At 43.0% G+C, this 27,362-nt stretch overlaps 2 protein-coding genes across 5 annotated transcripts in view; one reads left to right on the plus strand and one right to left on the minus strand.

Annotated features, from left to right (window-relative positions):
* Positions 1 to 555: 555 nt before the first annotated feature.
* Positions 556 to 26,411, minus strand: Wdr3 (WD repeat domain 3). Of its 3 annotated transcripts, none has more exons than XM_038311774.1 (27): positions 26,370 to 26,411; positions 24,171 to 24,373; positions 23,002 to 23,211; positions 20,907 to 21,025; positions 19,763 to 19,841; positions 18,125 to 18,220; positions 17,162 to 17,275; positions 16,887 to 16,988; positions 16,183 to 16,280; positions 15,226 to 15,330; positions 14,385 to 14,615; positions 12,232 to 12,325; positions 10,918 to 11,019; positions 9,749 to 9,834; positions 9,483 to 9,618; positions 8,747 to 8,803; positions 7,825 to 7,925; positions 7,568 to 7,679; positions 7,295 to 7,429; positions 7,017 to 7,067; positions 6,557 to 6,622; positions 6,074 to 6,166; positions 5,391 to 5,438; positions 4,744 to 4,787; positions 2,819 to 2,947; positions 1,422 to 1,515; positions 556 to 1,174 (listed from the first exon to the last, which is right to left on the minus strand). In XM_038311774.1, the coding sequence occupies exons 2-27, from the start codon at positions 24,339 to 24,341 to the stop codon at positions 1,022 to 1,024; spliced, it is 2,826 nt and encodes a 941-aa protein (XP_038167702.1). In that variant the 5' UTR covers positions 24,342 to 24,373; positions 26,370 to 26,411; the 3' UTR covers positions 556 to 1,021. The 3 variants fall into 3 exon arrangements, with proteins under 3 accessions (XP_038167702.1, XP_038167703.1, XP_038167704.1); XM_038311775.1 differs by lacking the exon at positions 26,370 to 26,411 and adding an exon at positions 25,957 to 26,349; XM_038311776.1 differs by lacking the exons at positions 556 to 1,174; positions 1,422 to 1,515; positions 2,819 to 2,947; positions 4,744 to 4,787; positions 5,391 to 5,438 and adding an exon at positions 5,485 to 5,859 and having other exon boundaries at positions 6,034 to 6,166.
* Positions 26,412 to 26,500: 89 nt separating this feature from the next.
* Positions 26,501 to 27,362, plus strand: part of Gdap2 (ganglioside induced differentiation associated protein 2) — a 46,635-nt gene continuing 45,773 nt past the window's right edge. For both annotated transcript variants that reach the window (XM_038311387.1, XM_038311388.1), the window contains exon 1: positions 26,501 to 26,682. The gene's annotated coding sequence lies outside the window, so the exon portion shown is untranslated. The remainder of the gene's footprint in view (positions 26,683 to 27,362) is intronic.

The following is a 27,362-nucleotide window of genomic DNA, read 5'->3' on the forward strand; positions in this document are numbered from 1 at the left end:
TAAAGCCTGAGAACTCTGCTCTGTCCCATTAGAGTGAGCCACCAAGGCAATGACAATGTCTGCGCCTTTCCTGAGCTCCACACAGAAGCACAATAAATCGTTACAGTCATTCTCTCATAGCCTGCTGGCCCCAGGTGTAAACTCCAGGCACCAGCAGTAGCAGGGCTGGCTCCTCTAAGTGTCTAGATGCAAGTACTGGCATCGCTCCATCCTCTGCCTCCTTTACACACCACATGCCTTGTCAACTTCTCTGTGTTACCCTTTGCACGGATTAGAGGCCACCCTCATCCTCAATGACCTTATATTCACAGATCATTTTACAAACAAGGTCACATTTCAGGTTCCATCAGACACAAATTTTGGAAGACAAATTCAGCATGGCCTTCCCTCTCGTCCTTATCTTAAGAAGATATAAATTCCCCACAAAGAAAAGCTCACACCCAGAGGTATCATTTTCTAGACACCTCTACCTCCCCAAATTCCTACCATGTAGACAGACATATTTACAGCAGACCCCATCCACCATTATTCAGACGGTCACCAAGACATCCGAAATGGTTTTAATGAAAAAGCTATTTTATTAGTTCATGGTACTATTTTATTAGTTCATGGTACTATTTTATTAGTTCATGGTTAGTGGACAACAATAAACATGATTATCTTAAATGGAAAAGCTCTGATACAAATACTCTGCCATAAATATGAGACACTTCTGAAATGCCTATTTCAATTCAAATAAACCAAGTACACAATCAAAAAAATATTCTTTTGCTCTTGTTACATACAATAGAAAGGCTCAATTCTGAAGAACATAGATTTTTAAACGAATTCTGCCCAGTCCAAAGGAAGGGAGCCAGATCACACAGCCATGTTGGATTTCCTCAGCTCAAGCTGACAGCTGAACCCGAAGATGTATAACACGATCCTTTCTGGTATTTTTAAGATGCCAGCTCCACCACGGCTTAGTTTACATGTTCCTTAAAGTTTAGGGGAAGCAGGAAAATCCACAGACTTTCAGTTTCTAAGTCAGTGTTAAAATCATCTTCCTCCTGTTTCTTCGTTTCCTCTTCTCTTCCAAGAGACCAGTAGCTTCAGCAAAAAATGTAACTTCACTCTTTGCTTCACACTCTCTCTTGAGATAATCGAGACCCGCCATGTTGAAGCCAATGACATCCTAGCAAGGAACACAAGAAAGGAAATGGAATTCTTTGCTGTTTTGTTAAAGCAAGAGGCTTCTGAGTATGTGTTGTTGTAGTTCTTCCCCTCTCTAAGGACTCTTGCTGTTAGTGTTTTAAAAGTTCTGTTTGTACTAATGCTAACAGAAAGTAACCCTAAGTACAGGTTATGTCTGTTTGGTGTTGTGACAGACAGCATATGGCACGGTTAGGGCACATGTCCACATGTCTGTAACAGACGCTTACCTGGACTTGCCTGACTTTTGAAATAGTTGTTTCCTTTAGTTTCTCTATTACAGGCACGAGCATCTGGTTGCTGGTGATCTGGCCAAAGTGAATCCTAAAAGAAAAAGTCATGCTGCAGAGAGGACATAGCCCTACTGGCCCCCCTAAAAACAGTAAACAGATGACAAGATATAGATCCAATTTACCATTATGAGAGTAAAACACAGGCTTCTAACAAACCCAACCAACAAAAACAATAACAAAAATCACCTAAGTTTCCCGCCATTCAGTCTGAAAATTTGAAAAATACTATACTAAACCTGATGATACATACACATCTTTTCTCAGAAATCTACCACACAACCAGAGAAATCCTGACAATGGAAATCTCTAGAGACAGGATGGAATCTAAGAAACAATGCTAACTAACATGGGGATTGGAGAGAGAGCTCAGTGAGTAAGGTGCTTCCCATACAAGCATGAGGGCCTGAGTTCTAACCTTAGCACTCATGGAAAAAGCTGAGCATGGTAGATCATCATTTTAATCCTGGCACTAAGGCAAGATGGCTATTAATTTGGCCAGCTTAGGCTATACAGTGAGTCCAAGGTCAGCCTGGGCTAGAATGAAATCCTCCCTCAAAACAACCTAATAAGGCCAGCTATGGTGGCATATACCTGCAATCCTAGCCTTCAGAATGTAGAGGCAGGCAAATCTGAGGCCAGCCTGGCCTACATACATGTTACATAGCAGGCAGGGAAATACAGTGAGATCCTGTCTCAAAACAAGCAAAATAAATGCTTAAGTCATTTCACCAAGTATCTGTTTAACTATTTGTAAGTCCTTTAGTTCCCTTTCCTGTGTCCCCTCCATTTCCATTTGTGTCTGTCAACACCCAGAGAAATTAATCAGCTATTCTTTAAATGTTGTGAGCACAAAACTGAGCAGCTTAAGCTCAACAGTTTAAAAGCAAAATGGAGTAAACTGGCTAGGGAACAAGTTACCTAGCATCACTATAGACTGCATCCTGAGCTGCAGCTTAGGTTTCACCAAAACAACATGTGACTTTGAAAAGTAGGTCACTGGGATCCTTGTGTTTTTTTTTTTTTTGGTTTTTCGAGACAGGGTTTCTCTGTGGCTTTAGAGCCTGTCCTGGAACTAGCTCTTGTAGACCAGGCTGGTCTCGAACTCACAGAGATCCGCCTGCCTCTGCCTCCCGAGTGCTGGGATTAAAGGCGTGTGCCACCACTGCCCAGCGGGATCCTTGTTTTAAAGGAAAGAATGACCACCCAAAGGCAAGCGCTATTTTGTAACAGTCTGATACTGAAACAAGGAATCTCTAATCCGCAAGCCATGCAAGCTTCAGCTGGCCCACACCAGAAGTCTGGCTGAACAGACAGCATTTGTGAAAACATGTTACCTGAGGAGAAAAAAGAGACAGCGGCACAGAAGCTCAATGTCCGTGCCCGTCTGGATGAACTCGTTGAGTAGCCTGAGAATGTCGGGGACATAGGAGAAGGGCAGCACAAGCAGAGCCTCTTCCAGCTCACTGAGGAGGAAAAACAAAACACCGCACTCCTTAGCATCATCGGCTACTCATCTTTCCCTTTACTGTTTTTCCTGCTTTTATAGTCAAGTAGATTCTATCCATTCAGAATTTATTTAATATTCACCTACACTCAAAACGATTCTTCTAAACATCTTTCATCTGTTTAGGTAGTATTTTAGTCCCTGAATAATGAGGAAACTATAAGTATTACAGAAAAATTGTTCACAAAGCCATGTAGAAAATTCCATTCTATTCCAACTTCATGATGCTTCTCTCACGATATACATACACGCATACTGTTACACTCAATTTATGTATTGTGTGTGTATATGTATATATATATATATATATACACATGTATATATATGTATAGTGTGTGAATACTCTATTATATATTGGCTGTATGTATATGGATGTACAGTATGTGTGTGCAACTGTATTTCAAGGCTTTAGAGTTTATAACAATGACTGTGCAACTGAGTGATTCGCACACTGATCCTTAACCATTTTAATTTTGTTTCTTCTAAAACAAGTTCCAGTACCATGTCAATTCCAGTAAGAAATCTCAAGAGGCTTTCAGTTCAGATAGGAAATTTCTTCCTTAATTTAAGAACGCTCACCCTTTAGAAGAGAAAACCTCCCATCTTGGAATGGGTTACTGCATTCCATTATCAAGTTTCCTTTATACTCCTTTAGTGAAAGCTCAGCATTAGCCTCAGAAATCTCTATTCCTTTTTTATAGAGTTATATGTACAATTTAGGAAAATAAACTTCAGAATGTCAAATTCTAAGAACCAATCAGGCCGGGCGGTGGTGGCGCACGCCTTTAATCCCAGCACTCAGGAGGCAGAGGCAGGCGGATCTCTGTGAGTTCAAGGCCAGCCTGGTCTACAAGAGCTAGTTCCAGGACAGGCTTTGAAAAAGCTACAGAGAAACCCTGTCTCGAAAAACCAAAAAAAAGAAAAAAAAAAAAAAAAGAACCAATCAGACTGACTACCCCAGAACAAAAAGAAGATAAACAAAAACTTTACATACTTGTGGACTTTAACTTTTAATCAAATGAATATATTAAAAGGATATTAAAATATTCAATAAGAGCACAGACACATATATAAACTTGTTTGTTGAGGCATCATCGATAATAGCAAAAGTAAGAAATGCAGCAAACAATGATACTTCCTCATGCTCAACAATCCCATGTGTTGTTGAAAAATATTAATAATGTGAACAAATGTTCAAGGCCCATGTGAGCAAGAATTAAGATACAAACCTATTCAGTGACTCCCTGGAGCATGAGTGGCCCAGCCGGTCAGTACATTTACGATTCCAATTGTGTATACACACAAACTAAGTGGAACTAAACACACAACAGAACAGGTTCTGAGGTGGCATCTTATTGGTTCTTTACTATTTTATTACCTATAACATTTGTCCTTTAAAATATCCTTCATACTTCAGGAGCTTCCTGGTTTTTTATACTTAAAAATGTATTTTAAAAAAGACTTATTTATCTATCATGTATACAGTGTTTTGCCTGCATGTATCCCTGCAGCCCAAAAGACTGCCCCAGATCTCATTACAGGTGGTGTGAGCCACCATGTGGTTGCTGGGAATTGAACTCAGGACTCAGTACTGCTGAGCCATCTCTCCAGCCCCCTAAAAATGTATTAGAATGAATTGTTTTCCATTAAAATTTTGACAAAATGAAAAGGAAGGTGAGTAGCAGCTCCAACATCTACTCCCCTCTCAGACACCCCATGACTGTCCTGGCGAGTTCCAGCAGCACAGGGACTTACCTAGACTTGACCCCTTTAATGATCTCTAACACATACGCTGAAGGCTACGAAGGAAGGACAGCAGCATTAGTGAATCTCTCTCGTGCTTTCCACTAGGGCCCTCTCAGTCCATCCCATTTGAAAAAAGTGGCCTAACATCGCAGGGCTGTGTGGGCTTGGAGTTGGCCAGATTTGGGGTTATAATTAAGTTATTTCCTTTATTGACTGTACTTCCTTGTAAGCTAGGACCACTTCATATCTCTACCATGAAGATCTTCTAAGATTATTGTAATGAATGAGACATGAAAATAAAATGGCCAACAATTAGCAAGTCCTAGATAGACATATTCTCCTGTTTCATCTCCCCCCTTCTTCAACTGGTCCTCTAAAGATTTACGTCTGAGTTATTTAAACGAACACCTCTTCAGAGGTTGTGGATCTGAGGATGAGGAAGCACTAAAGGTGGAAGAGGCAGGCTGGTGTAGCACACACTTCCTGGGGAAGCTGGCTTCATTAGTAGCCCTCTGAGACACAAGCTATTTTAGAAGATATCAAGATGCAGGAAAGACTTTTGGAGACAAAAGGTAGGGCACTAAATCATAATGCCTTCCATGTATCTGAAGCTAACCCTTGAACCCCCACTAAAGAGAAACAGACATCCTACTCACTGAAATATTGCCATAAGCCATCAGGATGGGGTTGACAGGAAGAGGAACCTAAGAAGAAGTTATTAAGCCAAGTCATTAAAAATAGGTTTTGATGAAACTTGCTGCAGATGGGGCATTAGTGGTATTTTAAAACTTTGAAAAAGACCCAAACACCAGAAGGAATACCAAAAAAGATACCATGCCTTGCAGTTCTGAATGGATGGATGAATGAGTGCATTTTATTTAACAATCTGAAGCTGATATCCTGTTCTGTAAGCTTATGTAGGAACACACATTTATACTAATCACCTTGGTCTGATATCCTGTTCTGCAAGCTTATGTAGGAACACACATTTATACTAATCACCTTGGTCTGTTATTTCCTAGCCTTCCTTTTTTATACAGAAGCCCCCTTTGCTCCCACAGTTCCTCTACTTCTTTTAATACGTGAATTACAGTTAAATACAAAATGACCTTCAGAATTCTTTTTTTTTTTTTTTTGGTTTTGCGAGACAGGGTTTCTCTGCAGCTTTTTTAGAGCCTGTCCTGGACCTAGCTCTTGTAGACCAGGCTGGCCTCGAACTCACAGAGATCCGCCTGCCTCTGCCTCCCGAGTGCTGGGATTAAAGGCGTGCGCCACCACCGCCCGGCCAGAATTCTTTTTGTAAAGATTCCCTGGTGCATAACTTGATGGACAGGCTCACCTCTTTCCCCGCTGCTTTACAAATGGCCCTGTGTTCTTTTATTTTTGCAGTTTCTTCTCGGTACAACTCGATGGCTTCCATGATCCTCTCAGCCTACACAGAAGATGGCAAAGGAAAAGATCATTCCAACACACACCCATCAGCCCAAGACACAGAAACGGGACGGCCTGGCTAGTGACAGCCTGAATCGGCTTAATAAAGGCACACCAGTTAGAGTGCAAGGCAGCATCTGGGTGTCAGCATGTTCCTTATTTTTAATCTGTAAGAAAGAGACAAAGTACCAGGGACTCAGAGCAGCTCCTGGGAACACCGAAGGTGTACTCTCAGGAGGAGACGAGCTTCCCTCACTAAGAGCTACACCCTGGTCAGATGCTAGGCCAAGGGCATCAGACAAAAATGATGATACCTTTGCGCCATACAGGGCTATGTGGCTGGCACTGGGTAAGTCTTTTACTAAAAAGTCAGAATCCTCTGCCAACTTACTGCTTTGACTGTTTCGATTGTTTTCTTCCCGGTGAAGTAACTGTCACCCTGAGTCTCTCCTGGAACCTGCCAGAAACAAAGAAATAACAAGATGGGTATTATTTTACAAAAATGCCATAGTCACTGTCTCCCATTGAGGACAGGCACAATATTAAATGTTTTATTTGTATCATCATAAGCATTATCCTGCAAATGTTCATAAAGTATCCAATTTCTCAATCTTCTTAATCTAAATTTTTGTTTTGCTCAATAATTATAATTTCTTATAAAGTTTTATTCCAAAAAGAAAAAGCCATAATGATGAGAATCTTCATACAAACTGGCCACAGAACTGACTTTATAACTGAATAAAACTGATTCTCACATTAGCTGCCAGTGCCTCTGGCATCTAATCTCAATTCCGCTCTCACTATAAGTTCTTGAAATTAAGCAATTCCAGTATCCCCAAAGGTCCACTTACCGCTGGCTGGTCTTCTTTGGCCACACTCTCCTCATACTCTGCTTCCCTTTGCTGCCAAGAGACACACAGAAGTTATACTGAGGGAAAACAGATTGTGCGGAGCGAAGGAAGTGGTGGAAAGGGCTTCTTTCAGAGCACCAGGACACCAATGGCACCTCTGTCCACCTGGCCTTGGGAACGCCTCCCGTGTGAGCGTGACTGCACTGGACGGGAAACTTCAGCGGGGACAGTCTAGAAGCTACTCCCACCAGACCTGAAAACAAACTCAAAGGCCTTACCATTTCCCTTTCTTCCTCAAGAATAAGAGGCTCCCTCGTTCTCTCCCAGAGTCTCAGAGACTTGTCATGAGATGCTGATACAACGTAGTCTCCACTGGGGCTGACAGCCAAGCACCATACTTCCTGGTGGTGCCCCTGGACAATGAAAAACCAAACCGACGTAAGGAATCACAACTTACTTATCATTTCCTGCCTGCTTATGCTAGTGGGCACGGTAAGCATTCTCACAGAAAGTTCCGAAAGCACTGATCAGGCACAGCAGGCGAGGGTTACCTCCAGCGTTTGGATGTGCTCAAACTTGTCTGCATCCCACTGCTTGATCTTGCGGTCCTTCCCAGCGGTGAAGAAGAGGTGAGACTTAGGTACAAACCGTAGGTGCATAACACTAAGAGTGGAAAGAGGCGGGTGTCAGGAATGCCAGGTCAGTAAGCTAGGCACGCTTACAGTAGCTGGGAATGCCTATTCCCTGGGACTTTCAGTTTATCACTACCTGAGACCATCAATAGATCCTCTCCCAAGACGACACCCACCTGTCATCGTGTGCGAAGAGAGACCTGTGGCAGTCCCCGAAGTCCAGACCCCAGATTTTCACATTTCTATCAGCAGAGCCGGTTGCTATTAGCGCTCCATCCTAGGGCACAGAAACAACATATTATTTAATGTTTGATTAAACTAGACAAAAGCTAAGCAGAACATTTAACTCATTTCTTTAAAAGCATTAAAATAGGGCAAGAATTTTCTTTACCCAGAACACCTGTACCTCTAGAGCTTCTTAGAGATTGGAAAGCGAACACATGAACTGTGAACTCTGACCCTGTCACAGGAGAGTGCAACAGCACAGTGCTGTGCTTAATGTCAGCTGATCTGTTCATTCAGTTAAATAAGAAAAGGGGGGGGGGTGCTCTCATCTCTGGAAAGAGATTTGCGGAGAGAGCAGGAAAAGTAAAGAGAAAATGAGGCTGGAAAAGACCCTACTAGAAGGGGCCTTCTATCCCACACCCCATCATTATTCTCTCATGCTTAGGTTCAAATGGCTGTGTTAATACAAGGATCTTACAGCTATGGGCTCCATTAGTTCCCTTTTGGTGAAAAGTAGACACTTTCCAAATACACATTCTCACTTGTAGTCACTAGGGGAAATGTGACAGCAGACTACCTCAGTATTCAAACCCTCACCGGTGTCATCCTGCTGCAAAGGGACGCTGGCTGTAAAGCCATGTGTTTTAGGATGGCCACCCAATCGTGGAATTTAGAGCAGCAATCTGCCAGAGTCACAGTGGGTATTTTGAAGGACTTAGACAGTGTTTAAGCTGTGACTGGAATACAGACCTGTGACTTTTTGGAAGAAGGTAATGAACTCAACAGAATGGTGCCAGTGCTGAACAACCAAGCAGCACACTGAGAACTGAGAGAAGCTCAGTTTGGAGAAGACAACCCACAAACTTTACTTACATGGGAGATGTCCATGCATATGACAGGCAGTTTGTGTCCATACAGTGAGAGAAAAAACTAAACAAAGAAAGAATAGAAATCACTCACGTTTGTCTACAAATATAAGCTGTTACACATGGAGCCAAATATAAATTTATAATGCTAAACACATTCTGGACTGCTCGCTAAGATCGCATGTGTCTACCACTACGCAGACCCTACATGTACTTGTCATGAACACTAAAGCTCAGGGAAGAAAGTCAGGTTCCCCAAAACCTACACCTCAGAGTCTGCCCACACAGTATCTCTGAGACAATTATTCTGAGGCCAATGCAGTCCTGAGACTTTGGGTATGGGACCCATTAGCAGAGCTTAAAGCTATTAGCTATGACTGGACAGGGATTTCTGTCTACACATCTTCTGAACACATGAACTAGTGCTTGTTTTAAACAAAACTGACAAACTCTGCAACACAACTGGTGTCTCTAATACCCTTAAGTTGTTCTTATAAACATATGTTTAGAAATATACTATCGCTGGGTATCGTCCAATTTTTCCCCCTTATACTGAAAATAGATTCTTTTCTCACATAATATCCTGATTGGTCTCTCCTCCCATCCAGATCCACTCCCTTTCTGTCTCTCGCTGGAGAAGAGCGGCATCTAAGAGCTAATAATGAAGTGTAACACACTAAAAATTGACTAAAACAGAACAGCCACATTAGATTGTCCCCAATTCCCAGCCAGAGCCACTGTACCTTTAAAGTGTCAACATAGAAGATCTTCACAGTGCAGTCCAGCAGCGACACAGCCAGCAGCTTTTGATTGGGGGAGTAACTGACACACAGGACGTCCTCGTCTAGCTGCAGGGTTCGGGTGTGCTTCACAGAAAGTCTACCCAGACAGCAGCAAGGGAGGAGTCACAGACAGATGAGAACTCCAGGACACAGTTCCAAACCTGACCCAGAGACACACAGTGACAGCTCGCCCTTCAGCCCAGAGCCCCACACAGACGTCTGCTCACCTCTTCTGGGTACTGTTTTTGTCTGTCACCAGCTCAAAGTCCCAGAACTTGACAGTTTTATCAGCACCACCTGTCACAAAGCCACGCTGAAAATTAAATGACACGTCAATTAAGAAACCATTTTAGCCCAAAATCTCTGCAGAGCACACATCAAAAGAGCCTCAAACTCTCTTTACTTAACGGAGGATGACAAGAATGAAGAAAAGTGTACCCACGCCCCACTGCTCCACTGGGGACTTCACTTGACAATTCCAGCCCTGATTAACACTGACAGGTATGATCGCTGAAGTCCTAGGTAACATCTTGTTACCATCATTAAGAAAAGCCTTTAAAGAATACGATGGCGTTTCTTTTATTTTTATTTTTTCAACTTCACCTAAGAGAGAAGCCAAACGAATTTGCTACAAAGCAGTAAGATTAGTTTAACACACATGCATCAAGTGAGTAGTCCGTTTCCAGTGTTCACCTCAGAAACATATGCACCATTCCTGCAATGTCCCTGCTTTAAGCACCCTTGTAAGGGTTTTCCAAATTCAGAAAAATCAACTGCGGTCTCTGCTGTCCCATCTCATAGCACACATACCCACATGTACATTATCCTAACAGACAGTGGCTACGCTAAACTCTGTATTTACTTTTTTCAAAAATACATACTTTCAGTGGATAAAGAATTGCTATCATTGAGAATATTTGGATAAATGCCAAAGTATTATCAAAAAGAAAAGAAAAAAAGAAGAACCTAAAACCACCAAACTCAAAACGTGGGAGCAGCACCTGGATTAGGCTCAACGTGCAGTTTTCCAGGTGAGGAAGCACTAGGAATGCAAGCACTTATTACTGAGCTATCGGGCTCAAATATTTGCTAAATAATTTCTCTAGTCATTGCTAGACTAAAGCGGGAAGGGCAAAGTATACTTCATCCTCTGTATGTGTTTAGAAAATGTTTCCCCCTGTAAAGTACCACAAACCACTGTTTAAAAATAAGCCACGCTACTGAGAATCAACAGATGAACTACTCAGTTCTGCAATGGAAGCTACTCACACTACAGGTGTGAGGTGACATCTCTGTGAAATCTAAAGATCAGACACACAGGTGAGCCTTCTGAGGCAACACTAGACAGTGCAGCCCAAGTGCTGAGGCCTAGGCCTTTAAAGTCCACTGCAGTTACCTGATCTGGAGAAAGAGACATGGACCACAGAGCTCCATCATGGGCAGCTACTGTCTCCAGGAGATTGCCCGAGGCCAGGTCAAAAAGCTGCAGATTTCCAGTCTAGGAAAGTGAACAGAGCTGTAAGAGCAAATCTACAAGTTTCATGATTCATGTCCACAGAGTTTAGAAAAGCAACAACACAGGTCAACTGCTCAGAAAATGGATCCTGTCTAAATACTGTCTGTATTCCTTATCTGAGGACAGACTGCTACCCACTGAAACATCGAGTTAATGTTGGCTCAACTGCCTTCATACACAGCTATGGAAAGTTCTTGACTCTGCTGCTTTCACTGGTTCCACACTTCAAAAGGGAAACACCATGGCTATAGACACATCTGAACAATTCAAATGGAAACTTTCTTTCTTTTTTGTTTTTGGTTTTTTGAGACAGGGTTTCTCTGTAGCTTTTGTAGCCTGTCCTGGAACTCCCTCTTGTAGACCAGGTTGGCCTCGAACTCATAGAGATCCGCCTGCCTCTGCCTCCTGAGTGCTGGGATTAAAGGTGTGTGCCACCAACGCCCGGCTTAAAAATACTTCTCGAAACACCCCACAACTAAATTTAGTCATAGCACTTGGAAGCTAAGACAGGAGAATTTTAAGTTTGAGGCAGCCTGGACTACAAAGAAAATCTCTGTCTCAAAACAAACACATGCCCCCAAAACTCTATTCCATTCTGCTCTCACTACTTGCTTCCGCTGGGACCAGACTGCTTGTCTGCACTCCAAAGCAAGGCGGACAGGGCTAAAGGAGCCTTTCAAAGGCTGCAAAGCGACTAAGTGCTGGAGTACGGGGCTCTGCCCTGTCATCATTGCTGTACAGGCGAAGCAGCATTCTCTGCGAGGTTTGGAAGACAATCTGAAATCCAAATCCGTGTCTTCTCATGGCTGTCCCAACTGATGACAAATCTAAGAATGAAGACCTGGTCAGGCTGTCATGGCTTTAGAGTACCATGTTCTGTCAAACCTGATAATATATTTATTTTATTATTTACAACTACCATCAATTAAACATAATTACATACATTTATAAGATGCATGCCAGGATAATTACCAAAATGCTGGTGGCAGTTACCTCATTGACTTTAATGCCTTTTATTTTTGTAATTTGACAGATGATTTGATTTTTTTTTAAACAAGAAAGTAAAATTGTAAAAACCCCCAAAAGGTCAATAAACTATTATCTACCTCTAATAAATTAATTACCAATGTGTTCGAAAAAAATTCAATTTCTTGAACATCTTTTGAGACAGTGACAAAAAAGCCCCAGCTTTACCTTTGTTCCTATGACCACCTGCCTGTCACCAGGAACGAAGAAGGAGCAGAGAGCATATTCACAAGGCATCGTGCGGATACACTGCAGGGTAGACCTGGGGGAAAGAAGGGACATGGAGTTCATGATAAAGCAACGTTTCCCACCTTAGAAGTACGTGTTTCAGTGCACCGAGCCACACATAGAGATTGACATGACAGAAGACAAGTCTAACTCTTGGCTCATATTCATCTTAGTCAAAAAAGAGACCATACGAAAGCAGAGGTAAGCAAAGTATCAGCAGGGCTCCACAGAGCCCAGCCTCCAAGGCCTAGGAGAGACGAGCATAGAGTTTCAGCTTGAAATGTCTTGTCTTACCTTTACTAATACCTAAAAATTAATTTTATTATTATTATTCTTAATTTAAACATGCATATTTAGCCTGCATGGATGTCTGTGTACCATAGACATGTAGTGCGCCCTCAGAAGCCAGAAGAGAGTGTCAGATCTTGGGGAACTAGAGTTACAAATGGTTGTGTGTGAGCTACCATGTGGGTGCTGGGACTTGAACCCAGGTCCTCTTTAAAGGAAGCCAGTGCTCTTAACTGCTCAGCTCTCACTCCAGTCCACAAATTCACTTAATAGAATATTAACATTTATTCATTCAGCAAATGTAGACAGACACATCCCTCTCTGCAAGGCTTTCGTCAACGACACACCACATACTTGGAAGTCCTGTTAAGACTATAGTGGAGTAGAAAATGGCTCAGTGGTTAAGAGCACTTGCTGCTCTTCCAGAGAACCTGGGTTTGATTACCATCACCCACAAGGCAGCTCACGACTGTTTTGTAATCAGGTTCCAGTGGATACAAATGCCCAATGCCCTCTTCTGACCCCAATGGGCTCCAGGCATGCACAGATAAACACTCATAAAATAAAAAGAAATCTTTAAAAACAACTTTTTGGCCACTGTAGTGCATTGTGTGTACTTACATTTTTTAGTGAAGCTGATGTATGCAAACCTGAGATGAAATTAATGTGAAGTGCAGCACACGCGACTGTGTACAGCATGTAACGCTGTTAATAACTTACTGTTTCGATCTGGTTTTTCGAGGCCTGGTTTTTCTGTGTAATAACCCTTGTTGTCCTGGAACACGCTCTGTAGACCAGGCTGACCTGCAATTCTCTGAGATCTATCTATCTACCTCTGCCTCCTGAATGCTAGGATTAAAGGCGTATACCACCACACCTGACTTTTTACTGATTTTTATACTTAGTATAGTCTATATAAAAATTTTCTGTAAGGCTGGGCAGTGGTGGCACACCTCTTCAATCCCAGTACTCATGAGGTAGAGGCAGGCAGACTTCTGTGCGTTTGAGGCCAGCCTGGTCTATAGAGTGAGTTCCAGGACATCCAGGACTATTATAGAGAGAAACTCCGCCTCAAAAAAAAATTATTTTAAAAAAAAGTTTTCTGTAAAAAAGAGTATGCTCTCTTATACCTGTCATAGCCTCGCATACTTCCTGTTTACTCTATATGGATATAGACAAATGTAATTAGCAGAGAGTCGCTAAATTAACATTCTATGAGAGCACACGGAATGTGATTCTAGATGGTGGACTGGAAGCAACAGCATCAGCATTGGAGTATTTGAATTACCCGAGGTCTGAGGGAGAGGAAGGAGGTCAGACAGCGGAGGAGAGGGCAGAGTGGTGAGCGAGACTTCGGATGGCATGTAGACTCAGATACAAAGGAGCACCGGCTGTCTGCTTCCTTCTAGCCAAATGCAGCCAAAGCTTCAAAGGAAGGAAAACCTTGGTTTGTTTTACCCCATATTTATTTTTTTAATTTTATTTTTCCGTTTTATTCACGGAGAGGAGCAGGCACATTTATATTAGGGTGGAAGACAACTTGCAAGAGCCAGTTCTCACTTTCCAGGGATCAAACTCAGGTCCTCGGTGCCAAGTACCTTTACCTGCTGAGCAGTCTCACCAGCCCCACACCAAAATCTGATAGAAGCTCCGCAGACCAACCGCCAAAATGCACCAATTGTATCTTTTAACTGAACCGTATTTAGGTTCTTGAGAATAAGAGCCAATCATCAAGAGGACCAAAAACATCCAAGAAAAGGCAAAGAAAAGGCAGTTCTACTCAATGGAGGAATCATTTCACAGACCTGTTCCAGATCTTAATGGAATCAGCTGCGGCTGAAAGCATAGCTATGTTATCCGAGCTGAATGACAGCGTGCGCACGTCACTGCGATGACCTCCAATGGTGATCCTGCCTGTCCTGGCAGGCTGAGGGGTCGGCAGGGATGTGCTGAGTGAATACAGTTCCACCAGGTTGTTCTGCAGCAGGAAGACTGCCTTTAACTCTCCTTGAGGTGAGTGAATCAGGTCAAAGGATCTGCAAGGGAAGTCATCACAAACACTGCAGCTCTCTCTTGGCTCATGAAGCCAACATTTCCTAAGAAAAGCTTACGGCAATCTACGGTTTAACTGTGCATACAGAACTTTAGATATTTTCTGTTCTGGGTACTGAGCAGCAGTAGAGCACAGACCTTAAAATTTTTATTATTGTTTTTACTTATTTGAGTGTGTATGTGTGTACACATGTATATGGACCACATGCGGGTGGTGCTCAGGACAACTTGAAGAAGCCAGTTCTCTTCTTCTCCCACACGGGCCCAGGGACCAAAGAAGGCTGTCAGGCACGGCAGCAAGCACCTTTCCCTACACCTGCTGACCATCCCAGAGACCCACAGCATAGGATTTTAAAGTAAAAAAGGAATAAATAAATAAAATCTGCATTCAGCTCTTAGTTTTGACACATATTTGGCAGCCTGAAAGTATCAATAAAGAAGAATAATAAAAAAATGGTCATGTGGGCTTGTGAATGTGACATGATCACCACCTTCAAATTTAATTCACACACATAATGCCAAATATCATGACATGCCAGGGATACTTGGTAGCTTATTACTCTGTAATACTTAAGACACTAGATCTTCACTTACTTGATCTTGGAAGAAGTCTTGATATTGGCCACCCGATGGATCTCATCCTGCAGAGTCATTGAGACACTAGCTTCTGGGTCCTCCCCGCCACTGTCAGTATTCAGCCTAGAAAGGGAAACACACCTGAAGTATCACCTATCAATTTTCCAGGAGATTCTCACTCTACCAACTGACACTCTGGTCCTGGGACAAACAAGCGGATGATGCTGGAGGAGTGGCCTGGCCACCAGGGTTACCTTGAGAACTGAGCAGACTACAGTTCACTGGTCACCCTTAGTAAACAGCCTGGGAAGGCAACAGGCCTGTATCATCTCCTGCGATCTCTGTCACCCAAATCTCTGCACTGAGGTGTTCCTGATGGACTTCTCTAGCTAACTCTAGAACTTCCTCAGCACGTCTCTAACCTGCAGATAGTTGAACCCTGTCATGTGAACCAGAACACATCTTAAAACACTTGATCAAATGATTTTAAAATGACCTTTAAATTTGATAAATCACCCATTAAAGACTTTTTTCTTTCTTTGGTCTTTTGTGGTATGTTTGAGTGTGTGGAGGCCAGATACCCATGTAGGATGTCTGTCTTCCTCAACTATGCTCCACTTTGAGACACTGTCTCAGTGTCTCTTAGGGAACCTGGAGTCCTGGGGTTCTGCTCCTGGTTGGCCAGCAGGCTGCAGAATCGCCTGCCTGCACGTCCCTGATATGGGCACAGACATTCCCAGTGTGCCTGGAGTCTGCAGTCTATTTCTGTGAGGGTCTTAGTATGACTCAGAAGTGTGTTAGGAATAAAGAAGTACGAATCAAAAATTCAAACCTTGTGGTACCAGTACCCCACAAATTCTCTAGTTTTTAGCTCTAATAATGTAACCCAGTCAGTGTTTTCTTTAAAAGTCAGTTTCTCTATAGTATGTGGCTACCCAAGATATTTTATTATCACTTATTATTTTTAAAACATACTTTGCTTTCTTTCTAGCTTTTTTCAGCTTCTTATCCATTTTCTTCTGAACTTCTTCTTTGGAAAGGATACAAAATACTTCTAGCACAGAATCATTTCCCTAGAAAGGCAAAAGGCAGGCAATGTGAGTCTAAGACAGACAGTTTACAATTTAGCTTATACACGGTAAGACCTAAACAGCAACATTTATGTGTTTTCCCTTACTGGCTGGATCATCACGAACAAGTTCATCTCTCTGGGTTTGCTGTCTCGTCTATAAATGGGAATAGAACTTCCTATTGAGTATTCCTTTGAAGGCCAGAGCATACGCCTTTAACATTGATGAGAAAAGCTAACCTTTAATAAGTGGTCTTTAATAATAACAAACGTAGTTACTTTCATTCATGTTATAAATGCTATGCTAGAACATTAGACACTCATTTTAATTAAATTAATTAAATTTTATATGGTGTGTGTTTTTGTGTGGGTATGTGCTTGAGAGTGTAGGTGCCTGCAGAGGTCAGACATGTCTGATCAGATCCCCTAAAGCTGGAGTCACAAGTGGCTGTGAAAAGCCCAACATGGACAATGGGATCCAAACCCGGTCCTCTGCAAGTGCGTTACTTGGTCTCAACCACTGAGCTATCATTCCAGACCCATTTTCTGAATTATTAAACTCTAAAATTAAGAAGGAAGAGTGTTACTGTTCTCTAAGCCTGGTACTCACGTGGCACGCAAGAATCCGGCCTGTCTTGTCCACAGCCAGGCTCACAACTCTGTCCCTTCCTTCCCGCATTATGGAGCCAGCTTTTCTGCAGGACAGAATGCGCTACAGAGGAAGCAAGTGGATGTGGGGGTTAAATGTCTGCTCTGTTAAAGCCTCTGAAAAGGCATGTACAGGTGACAAAACATTCCCTAAAATGATACTGGAGACGGTTGACCTAAAATCTGCCCTTTCTTGCCCGACTAACTCAGTCCAACCAAAGAAACAAAATGGATTACATCTTCTTCAGATGCTTCGTCCGCCTCAAGAGCACCGTCCTCTGCTTCAGGTGTGTCCTGTGTTCTAGGACACTCTTTGATTTTCTTGGGCTCTGGTTCTTCTGGGTCATCAATCTAGTTTATAAAGATGGAAGAATAAGTTACAACGTCTCAGGTATGTCTTTTAACCCCAATGATCTAGAAGCCTCTCAGAACGACTAACATCTTGACTGGTGACCTCTGATAAACTTCTTCAATGTCAGGACAAGTTTCAGAATGTATTAGAAATTGGCATTATATACAGCAAAACACTATTAATTATACAATCTCCATTGACCTTCCATGGTATGAGGACTATATATGAGTAGATAATAGTACTAAAAACTAATGGCTCAACTCTTCCTTAACTTCAAAGTTTTCTCTTTGTAGGAAAAAAAGATATTTTAGAGCGAAAGCTTGCCACTGGTATTGGTACTGGCAGAGGCAGTGTAAGGTATATTATAGTTTCTCCTTAAACACAGGAAAAACAGACGCTAGGCTAAGATATATAAAAACCCATCACAATGGCTCCTGGATGTATGGCTACACACTAACTCCAACTAAGCCTAAAATTTACAATCCTCCCACCACATAAATTGAGAACCACTTTAAGTCTCCTGAGAATATGTGTACAAAAATGCATGCATCCTACAGAGACTGTTATTTAAAGAGGATGTCCTCTACAGTCCACCCAGATAATATGTCCACAGGTCCAGGAATACAATGCTAAAATGCCACAACCTAAACAACATTATTACCAGAAGCTCTAAGCCAAAATCTTCTCTTTTCAGCTTAAATAAACCAAAGCAAGAATGCACAGTGAAGAAAAGTCTTGCTTAGAACTTCCAGGTCATCAATGTAAGAATTCCTTCTATTTCATCTGATTCTATGAGAAGACAAACTGTGAAAACATGCAATTGGCCATGATTTGAACACAGTCATTACCTCCTGCAGATAGGTGATATCCCAGGCTCTCAGCTCACTGTCTGCAGACCCAGTGATCAATCTCTTTTCTTCTGAAACCAGAACCAAGCCCCACACCTAGGAATAAAAAAAACAGCTCGATAAATCTTTAATACTCCAAGGGGCATAATGAAGTGTTGCAAAAGTGTACATTCACTATACTGAAGTCCCCCTGGCATTTCAAGTCTAAGGAACAGTGTATTAAGGAGAGCTTTCCCAACCCACTAACTGAAGCACTTTTCCAGTGGGGAACTGTTTGTGTGCTACTAAGATGTCTCTACTCTCCTACTGTCCTGTTCAGATAATAGCTACTCATCACAAGTCCTAAGCACAATCCACGATTCAGGGTCTCATGTTGTTTTTGGCAAGGTCTGGCAAATAAAAGGAGCCTTATTAATGTCTACTTCATAACCCTCAGCCTTTAGAATCCAAGAATTAAACAGTGGAGACACAGCAATACTGTTGCCAATAAATTTTCATAGAATTCTCTTTATCAGAATCCTTCATTATTACAAGTATGTTTTTGAATGCCTGACATAAAGGAAGGCAAAGATATTTAAAATATCCTCTGAACTTGGCTGAATAAATCTTGTTCAGGTAAACATAAAACTATCCTTTTGCTCTATGTATGCACCTGGGAAAAGCAATTCACGTACCATTAAATGTCTCCACAGCTGTGGCTAATTCTTGTTTGTCAACTTGATTACATCTGGAATTACCGCAAATGAGTGAGCACACCTGTGAGGCTGTGAGGGATTTTTTTTTTTCCTTTTTGTTTATTTTTTGAGACAAGGTTTCCCAGTAGCTATGGAGTCAGTCCTGGAACTTGCTCTGTAGACAAGGCTGGCCTCGAACTCAGAGACACACCTGCCTCTGCCTCCTGAATTCTAGGATTAAAGGTGTTTGCCACCACCACCCGCCGGGGATTTTTTTTCTTAACTAAAGCATTTGAAATGAAAAGATCTGCTTCTAATCTGGATCTTTAAAGTGGGAAGATGCACATTTAATCTGGGCACTTTCTGCTGGCAGCCTATATAAAAGACGTGGAAAAGGAAGCTTGTTCTCTCTTTGCCTGCTTGCTCTCACTCTCATTGGCAAATCCATCCCTTGACTGGCACTAGAGCCTACTTCTTCAAGATCCTGGCATCCACAGATCAGCTGAGCCATCGGCCTCATGGACTGAGCAACTAATAAATTCTCGGAACATTCTATAGGTTGATAGCCATTGTTGAGACTAGCTGGACCATAGCCTGTAAGTCATTCTAATAAATCCCCTTTACACATATATCCATTCTATAAGTTCTGTTCCTCTAGAGAATTCGAATACAACAGGCACAGGTGAGTTTAAAATAATGAACTCAAAGGTTATAAGCCACCCAGGGCTTATATGTACAAGACCAGAAAAGCTACATCCGTCCCAATCGCTGCCACTGCTTCTTCCCAGCCAACCTCACTATCTCTCAAGACAGCACGCAGATCAGTATTAGCAGTAAGAAGAGCCAAGAAAAGCCAGGGGAGAAACCATCTTTTGCCTTTTGCTTTGTCGCGCTTTTCTGGAGCCCTTACGCCCCCCATGTACCTCAGTCCGGTGGTCAACCAGAGCCCACGCCCCCCACGTACCTCAGTCCGGTGGCCGACCATTGTTTTGAAGCAGTGCTGGCTGTCAAGGTCCCACCACTTTACCATAGTATCTTTCCCACTGAAAGAAACCGGAAAGGAATCTTACTGGGAAGATTCACTAAACTAACAGGGATGTGAGCAACTCATTTGTTATTTTAGAATAATACAGCAGGAATGTTAGAAACTAGTCTATCTGATTGCCCTGGAAAGTGACGAATCCCAATTCTCCTTGTGGCTGCTCTCCCATGAAAATAAGGAGCTCCCTCCTACACACAGAAGTGACTGTGCTCCAGAACACACGACCCATCTGCCTTCCACCCACCTCACTTCCAGCACTGCTGTTCTCTAGGACAGGATCATCTGCGACCTCCCAGCTCCCTGTCACCCACATCAGCTTCTCCACACTGAAAACACCTCCTCTGTGGGGTCTCTCGAGTTGGACATCTGTAAAAACCTGGACTCCTCCTCCAACCTGCATTAATTTAGCAGCTTCTCGCACGGTTTCTGTGCCCACTGCAGCTCTCTCATCCCACAACACCGAGGTAACCTACTGTTAAAGTTGACTAATGTAATGTTCTCCAAAGAATCAAGGTCAGGCTCTTCTCACATCCGTCTCAAAACCTGTTTGTTCTTATTCCCCTAACAAATCTCCACTGGGACAGGGTTTGGAGCTCTTCCCGAGCCACTACAATGTTTCTCTAATTACTGCCTGACAAACCTTATGCTCTTAGTCTTTCTTGAGTGAACGCCTTACAGACAGTGGTTATAATAGACTGGGCTATATAAAACTGACAATATTTGATCACTTTTAACATAATAAAATTAAAATTTTCAAATGGTTTAACCTAACAGATGTTGATTATGCCTGCGACACATTTTCCCTCAAAAGGCTGAACCAAACACATAGCTTAGCATTCTGCCTTCTAGAGATCTAGAAGACAAACGCCCACTCGACAGGAGAATCAGAAAAGAAAGTTTCAAAACACTGTGACTCACGGCAAAACTCTAGCATTCGAGAGGCAGAAGGGGGGAAAGCCGGCAGCCCGAAAGGAAACACACCGACATACATGCATGAGCACAGCAGGGAGCAACAAGGAGCGAGGCCAACTCCTCTTCAAAACTCTGAAATTCATAGTGTCTTTACCTTGTAACTAGCAGATTCCTTTCTCGTAGGAACAGAGCTTGTGTGACAGCATCCTTATGTCCTTTTAGACGGTAGAGGCCACTTTCATTGATCACATCCCAAATAATAACATCTGTATCCTTAGGGATAAAGTAACACATAAGAAAAAATATTCTCCTTACCACAAAAGACGAAAGGCCACAAATAATGGGACTCAATAGCGACAGAGGCCATATAGGGTCCTGTACAAATAGGAAAGCAGGCTAGGCAGCGGTCTACCCTTTCATCGAGGAATAACGAGCAAAAACTTTGGTTTACTTTATTCTAGTTGTAAATGCATGAGATCTTCAGGCTATTTTCTTAATCTCTAGGTATGGCAACAGGCCCCTGTAATCCCACCTACGAGGGAGAAAAGCTGGATAGTCCAGTAAGACCCCCCACATCAAAAACACAAAACAAAATAAAGAGGAAAACAGAGTTCATGTTATGTGCTCACTTTATAACCATCTATTTAATGCATTTTGGTAATTAATTCTGCTGTATTCTAATTTCTAGTATCACAGTTTAAATTTTATATTTTATACATATGGATCATTTCACATGCATAAATCCTTGTACATTTATCTTAGTACATATAAATACTACAGTCTGATGTTCTTGGTTAAAGGTTATGGTTATTTTTGCAGTTTAGAGTCACATAATTAAAGCAGTCCTCAGACTGAATCTATCTATACAACTACCAAAGACCAGCTTCCCATCTGTGTACTCTGGGTATTATCACGTTTCTGAAAATGACAGCCAATTTCCTTCCTTCAGTGAAGAATGCTTGGTCTTCATAACCGCTCTAATTTGTTTTTCTGAACACTAATGATATTTTTGTTTCTTTAAGATGTGGTCTGATACATTCCAGGATGGTTTTGATTCCACTCTGAAGCTGAGGATGACCCTCAACTTCTGATCCTCATCTTCTATCTCCCAAATGTTAGGCTTACAGGCATATATATGACAAGTTTACATGGTACCAGGGACCAAAGCCAGGGACTGCTATATGTTAGGCAAATATTCTACCAACTGGGCCATATCTCAACCCCTAATGCTCATTTTGTCCACGATTTGTGGGGAATAATGGCCACCTTCATCTCTTTAGAACTGTTCACTCGTGTCTTTTTCATTGGTGTTACTTCTTATAGGCTGTATTTTATATCTTAGTTTACTACAAGTTTTTAAGGTCTAAAAGATAGTTTTTTTAATTAAATAGTTCCCCCTTTCTTTTTATACTTTTTTTAAAATGTAAAAAAAAATTAATGTCTTAAATTTGTGTTTCAAATCTATCAATCTTCTTTGTGTTTTTATTTTTTGAGAATTTCATATATTTTAATCAATTCTTCCCCGCAACCTTCCCAGTCACCCAACTTCATGTTCTTTTTCCCTCCTTAATAAAAATAAAACCAAACAACAACAAAAACAAAGTGTGGTTTATGTTGGCCAACTACCCAAGCACCGGACCTGCCTGAAGCGTGGTTGACATACCTAGTGTCATTACACTGAAGAAAACTAATTTTCCTCTCCCAGTAGCTATTAATTGCAAACAGCTCACTTCCCCTTCTTCTGTGCTGGGGAAATAATGTATTTTTCTTTTGAGAGATGGTCTCAACTATGTATCCCCTGAAGGGCATAACCTGGCTGACTGGCTTTGAACTCACAAGGATGCAAGTGCCCCTATCTTTTGCCTGTTGGGATTAAAGGTGAGCACTAGCATGCCTGGCTTTAACTCATTAACTTTTAAAAACATAGGAATAATATTAATTTTACAGAATTCGTTGGCAAATTATTACCATCTTTCCTTTCACGGTCTCCTATTTTATAGTTTGGGGTAGCTCTTCCGCAATATGATGGGTTCCAGAGGACCTTGGTCTTATTCTCTCATTATTCAGATTTTTTTTCCAAGAGAACACAACAGAAAATAAGAAGCATACTCCCTCCCCCTGCAAACCCATCTTCCTCACTCTATTTCACCCAACTGGGCACTAGCTTGGACACTGAGAATCCAGGTTCACGGAACAACTGAGGTCATGACCCGCTTCTACACAGTGTGACACCTGTCTCCGAGGCTCACCTTGGACCCAGAAGCCAGTCTGCCTCCTAGCTGATCATACTTTAAGCTGGTGACAGCTGCTTTGTGTCCATTGAAGGTTATGTTTCCCTCACCACTGAGGAGGCTGAAGATTCGGATGGAGCCATCCTCGTAGCCAACAGCCAGATGCAGCCCATCTGGGGAAGGACACAAGCAAGTAACTTCTTGTTTAAGCCCCTGAAGGATAAGGATCTGAAATCATAAAAACCAAGGCAGAGGAGTGAGGCATGCATGAAGACACCAGCGTGGGCATGATTTCAGTAACACAGTGAGTACCAACGATTTACAGTCACTGATGCACAATGATAAAATCTACAAGCAGAGACAACGAGATCTTCAAAAGGTATTCATTTACTCTCAAGCTTGACACTGGTATATACATGCAAATTATCCAGACAATGAAATAAGTCACCAAACTTTTAGTGTTTTTCATAAAGGGACATAAACCATCCTGGCTTTAACACAACTGCATGGCACTACAGTGCTAGTGGTTTCACTCCAAGAGGCTAAGGGTAGCAACAAGTGTCTGTCTGTCTGTCTGTCTGTCTGTCTGTCTGTATCTATGTATCTATCTGGGTAGCAACACCTATCTATCTATCTATCTATCTATCTATCTATCTATCTATCTATCTATCTATCTATCTATCTCCCTTCCTCCCTCCCTCCCTACCTAATCTACCCATCCTCTCACCTCTTAGGAGTCACACAGTAAACAGGGATGAATCAAATACCTACCTCCATGTCCTTAGCGAAAAGGAACAACCTCAGTCACAGTCAAAGCAGAGTTTTGCAACTGCTCGATCTTATCAGCATATATAAGAAGACTCCACTCACACAGTGGAGTAATGGTCCTTTTGAAATCCTAACATTATACGAGTGGCTGTGCACACAAGCAGAACTTGAAAAGTAGGATTTGTAAACAAAAGTAGAAGTAAGAGCTACAACTAATGGCCTATGACAATTAACAAAGACAGACAGCTAAGAAGCAAGCTGTTGGTCTGAGATTCTCAGAACCCAGCAGAGTTTGGTTCTAGCTGTCTAGAAGCAAACGGACATGATCACTGGAGGGCTCACACACAAATTAATGCAGGCAGGTCAGTCAGGCCTCTTCCCAACCAAAGTCAGTGTCCACTTCCTCTTTTCTGACTCACCTTCTCGCCTTTCCTCAAGTCCCAGATAAAAACGTGTTCGCAGGCAGGCACTGCCACATAGCGTCCTTTCTCCCCACGAAGTGTCACAAACACAATGTTACCTTTTTGGCTGCCAATCAAGCCAAAGACAGCACTAGGCACATATCGGAGATACTGTTTGGTAAGCCCCATGGTAAGATGTCTGAAGCCACCGGGAAGGAAATCTGTGAATATAAACAAAATTCAGTTTTTGCAGTACATTGGTTCTGGAAGGATAACAAACACAAACCATTTCTCATGTGGTCAAAAGCATGTAACTTGGTTCATGGTAAAGTACTTGCTATATAAGCATGACCTCTAGTACCCATACAAAAAGCCAGGCACAGAGAAATGTGTATATGATCCCAGCACTCAGAAGGCGGAGATACAGATCCCTGGAACTCAGGGTCAGCCTAGCTGGACTCCTTGAACTCCAAATTCCGACAGACCCTGTGTGTAGAACAGAGGAAGCCCTGGGTGAATGTGGCCTGTTGACATGAACACAGTCATGTCAAGGACTTCAGATGCCCCAGACCCACGAGAGTAGCAACACCTTCCTCTGTTTACACTGTCACAATCACCTCACTAACATGTAACACGAAAGCTTCACGGCGGCCACACAACTCGTTTTTGCCCTGTCACCCACTATCAAAATTCTGACACTGAAACCGGTCCGCTGAGACTGAATGGCTGCATCAAAGATGACCGTAAACCCAACTTCACTTTCTTCTCATGAGAACCGAGATTAAGCCAATGAAGACAACGGGCTAAGAATGTAGCTCAGCTTGCCTAGCATATTAGAGTTCCTGGATTAGACGGCCAGTGCTAAATGGGCCATGCTTGGTAGTGCACACCTTTAATCTCAGCACTGGGAAGACAGAGATGCAATGTCAGAAATTCAAGGTCACCCTCAGCTACAGAAGGAGTCCAGGGACAGCTTTGGCTACATATGACTGTCACCCTAGCTCAAAAAAAAAAAAAAATCAATTCTGCATTTATTCTTATTCCTCCAGTTTAACTGAACTTGCTCATTAGATACCCTTCTGGAGTATTATCAGTGGAAAATGCATACAGCATGCTGGTGCTCGGGGACCCCCACATCTCTATATCTAGATCCATGTGTCTAGATCCATGAAGAGTTCCAAACATCTATAGAGCACCCCCTCTTGAACACCTTACAGGACTACCTTACTTCCTAAATCCCTCATCTCATTTTACTTTAAAACAATCTCCCAAGCTATTAAGGTTTTAGAGATTTTAGTAACCTTTGATTTATAAAAAAATAAAAAAAAACAAAAAACATAGTGGCAAGGCTTAGAGCTCCTAACGTACAGTAAATGACTTATTGTGCATAACACATGCAGTTCTTTATCTGTATCCAGTAACTTCATTAGCAGAAGCAAAACACTAGAAGTGTCTAGTACCTTGAAAACGTGTGCACAAAAATTCTCTTCAATAACAGAAGAGGCCATTATTCTTACCCATTTTCCAGACAAGGATGCTGAACAAGTAGCTCAAAATCAACCAGGAAGTACCAAAGCCATGCTCCACTATAGCCAACCTAACCCCAAATTTTCTGCTGCTAATCACCACACTAAACACGTTCTGTGTCTGTCATCTCTTTAGACTGTTTCCCTGAAGAGCATCCGTTTTTCTCTGCGCAGCGCTTTTATTCCCAGCTTGTCATCATTGAGTTGCTGCAACAGTTTGCTACCTAGCACTTCACTTCCCCGTTTTTCATTCGAAGTCATAGAAACCCTCAACTTACCCTTTTCAAATGCACCGCCCAGGGCTATAAAGGGCTAAGCAGTTAGCCAAAAGCAGGGATCCACGGGGAGCCAGTTACTTTAACCAGCTGCTTATTTTTCAAATAACTTCTCTTATTTCGCTTCCTCCGACTTTGTCATTCTCAAATTATTCCCTTGCCTACTCTCCTATCGCACATCACCACCCACCCCTCAAACCCCAAGAAAGTCAGGCAGTTCCGGCGGCCTCGCACTCGCCGGCCCGGGAGCAGTGGTGCGGGCTCCGGGTTCTGTGGTGCAAACGGCCGCGGACACAGGACTTCCCCCAGTCTCCCTGGTGCCCACAGCACGGAGTCCTCCGCCCCGTCCGCCCATCCAGAGCACCACAGCGCAGGGAACCGCTCCCCGCAATCTCCAAGCAGCCAGCAACACTCACCTCCACGAGGCTCCAGCAGGCAGCACCGCCCTTGGACCCGCCCCTTCCGGTCCGGTTGGGAGTTTCTTCCGCCCGGCGTTCCCCTTACTTTCTAGGGCGGAAGTGACGGCGGAACGCTGTGATTGGGCGGCGTGGCGGAGAGGAAGCGGGTGTCTTTGCTGTCAGAAAGCTGAAGCTAGTCACCCCGGCTTCTGGAGACCCAACTCCCTTCAGCTTCGGCCTCTGGCAGTCCTTGTGTGCAGATGTCACCTGCCCGCCTTCTGCGACGGAGCTGAGCTGCGGACCGCCGCCCGGATGGGCCCGCCCGAGCGCCGTGAGAGGCGGGCGAAACCTGGAGGGGAGGGTGGCGCGGCCGGGTGCAGCGGCTAGGAAGCATCAGGCTGGCCTGTCGGCCTGGGCTTTGGGGCTCGCACCCAGGGCAGGTTTGGGCGTGGAGCTCTGGAGGCTCACACCTCGGGATGCCGGAACGCGGTGTGGCGGATAGCCCTGCGGGAGGCGGCTCAAGTCGAGTCTAGCCCGCCTTGTATATTGCGTCGGCTGTGGGCACACGCCGAGCCCAGGATGCTGAGTTGTCCAGGGACCCCGCAGTCCCTGGAGTGACATTGACCTGGCTTTGTGTTTCCGCTCTCAGGCCACTGGAGAGGGAAGTGACCCTGGGCTGGCCCGTCCTTGATTGCAGACTCAGACTGAGCCGCTCTGTTAAAAAGAGGGAATTAGCTTTTCTCTCTTTGACTTCTGCCCTCTTCTATCCTTGAACTGTCTAGAAGATTTAGAATGAGCTCTGATGTCTGTGGCGGTCTATATAAAACTGAAGCTAGTATATAATAAAACAAAAAAGTATCTCCTAACGTCGCTTATTAAGCAAGCCCTCTGTAGTCTGTAGCCAGCCTAGAAATTAGGTAAAGTGTAGTTGACAGGTAGATTTATCTTCCTGCTTAATTTTTAGGGCTTGTTCACCAGGTATAGTTTTCTTTATGTTTTTAAAACATGTTC

This window comes from Arvicola amphibius, chromosome 14, assembly GCF_903992535.2.
Source record: "Arvicola amphibius chromosome 14, mArvAmp1.2, whole genome shotgun sequence".
NCBI lineage: Eukaryota > Metazoa > Chordata > Mammalia > Rodentia > Cricetidae > Arvicola > Arvicola amphibius.

Excerpts from the sequence above, each read along its gene's own strand:
- Wdr3 (XM_038311774.1), bottom strand. The coding sequence starts at position 24,341 with ATGGGGCTTACCAAACAGTATCTCCGATATGTGCCTAGTGCTGTCTTT. Across the intron at positions 14,616-15,225 it reads AAGACTTCTTCCAAGATCAA|ATCCTTTGACCTGATTCACT; the intron begins GTAAGTGAAGAT and ends CTTCCCTTGCAG. Across the intron at positions 9,835-10,917 it reads TGTCTCTTTCTCCAGATCAG|CGTGGCTTTGTGACAGGTGG; the intron begins GTAACTGCAGTG and ends TTTAATTTTCAG.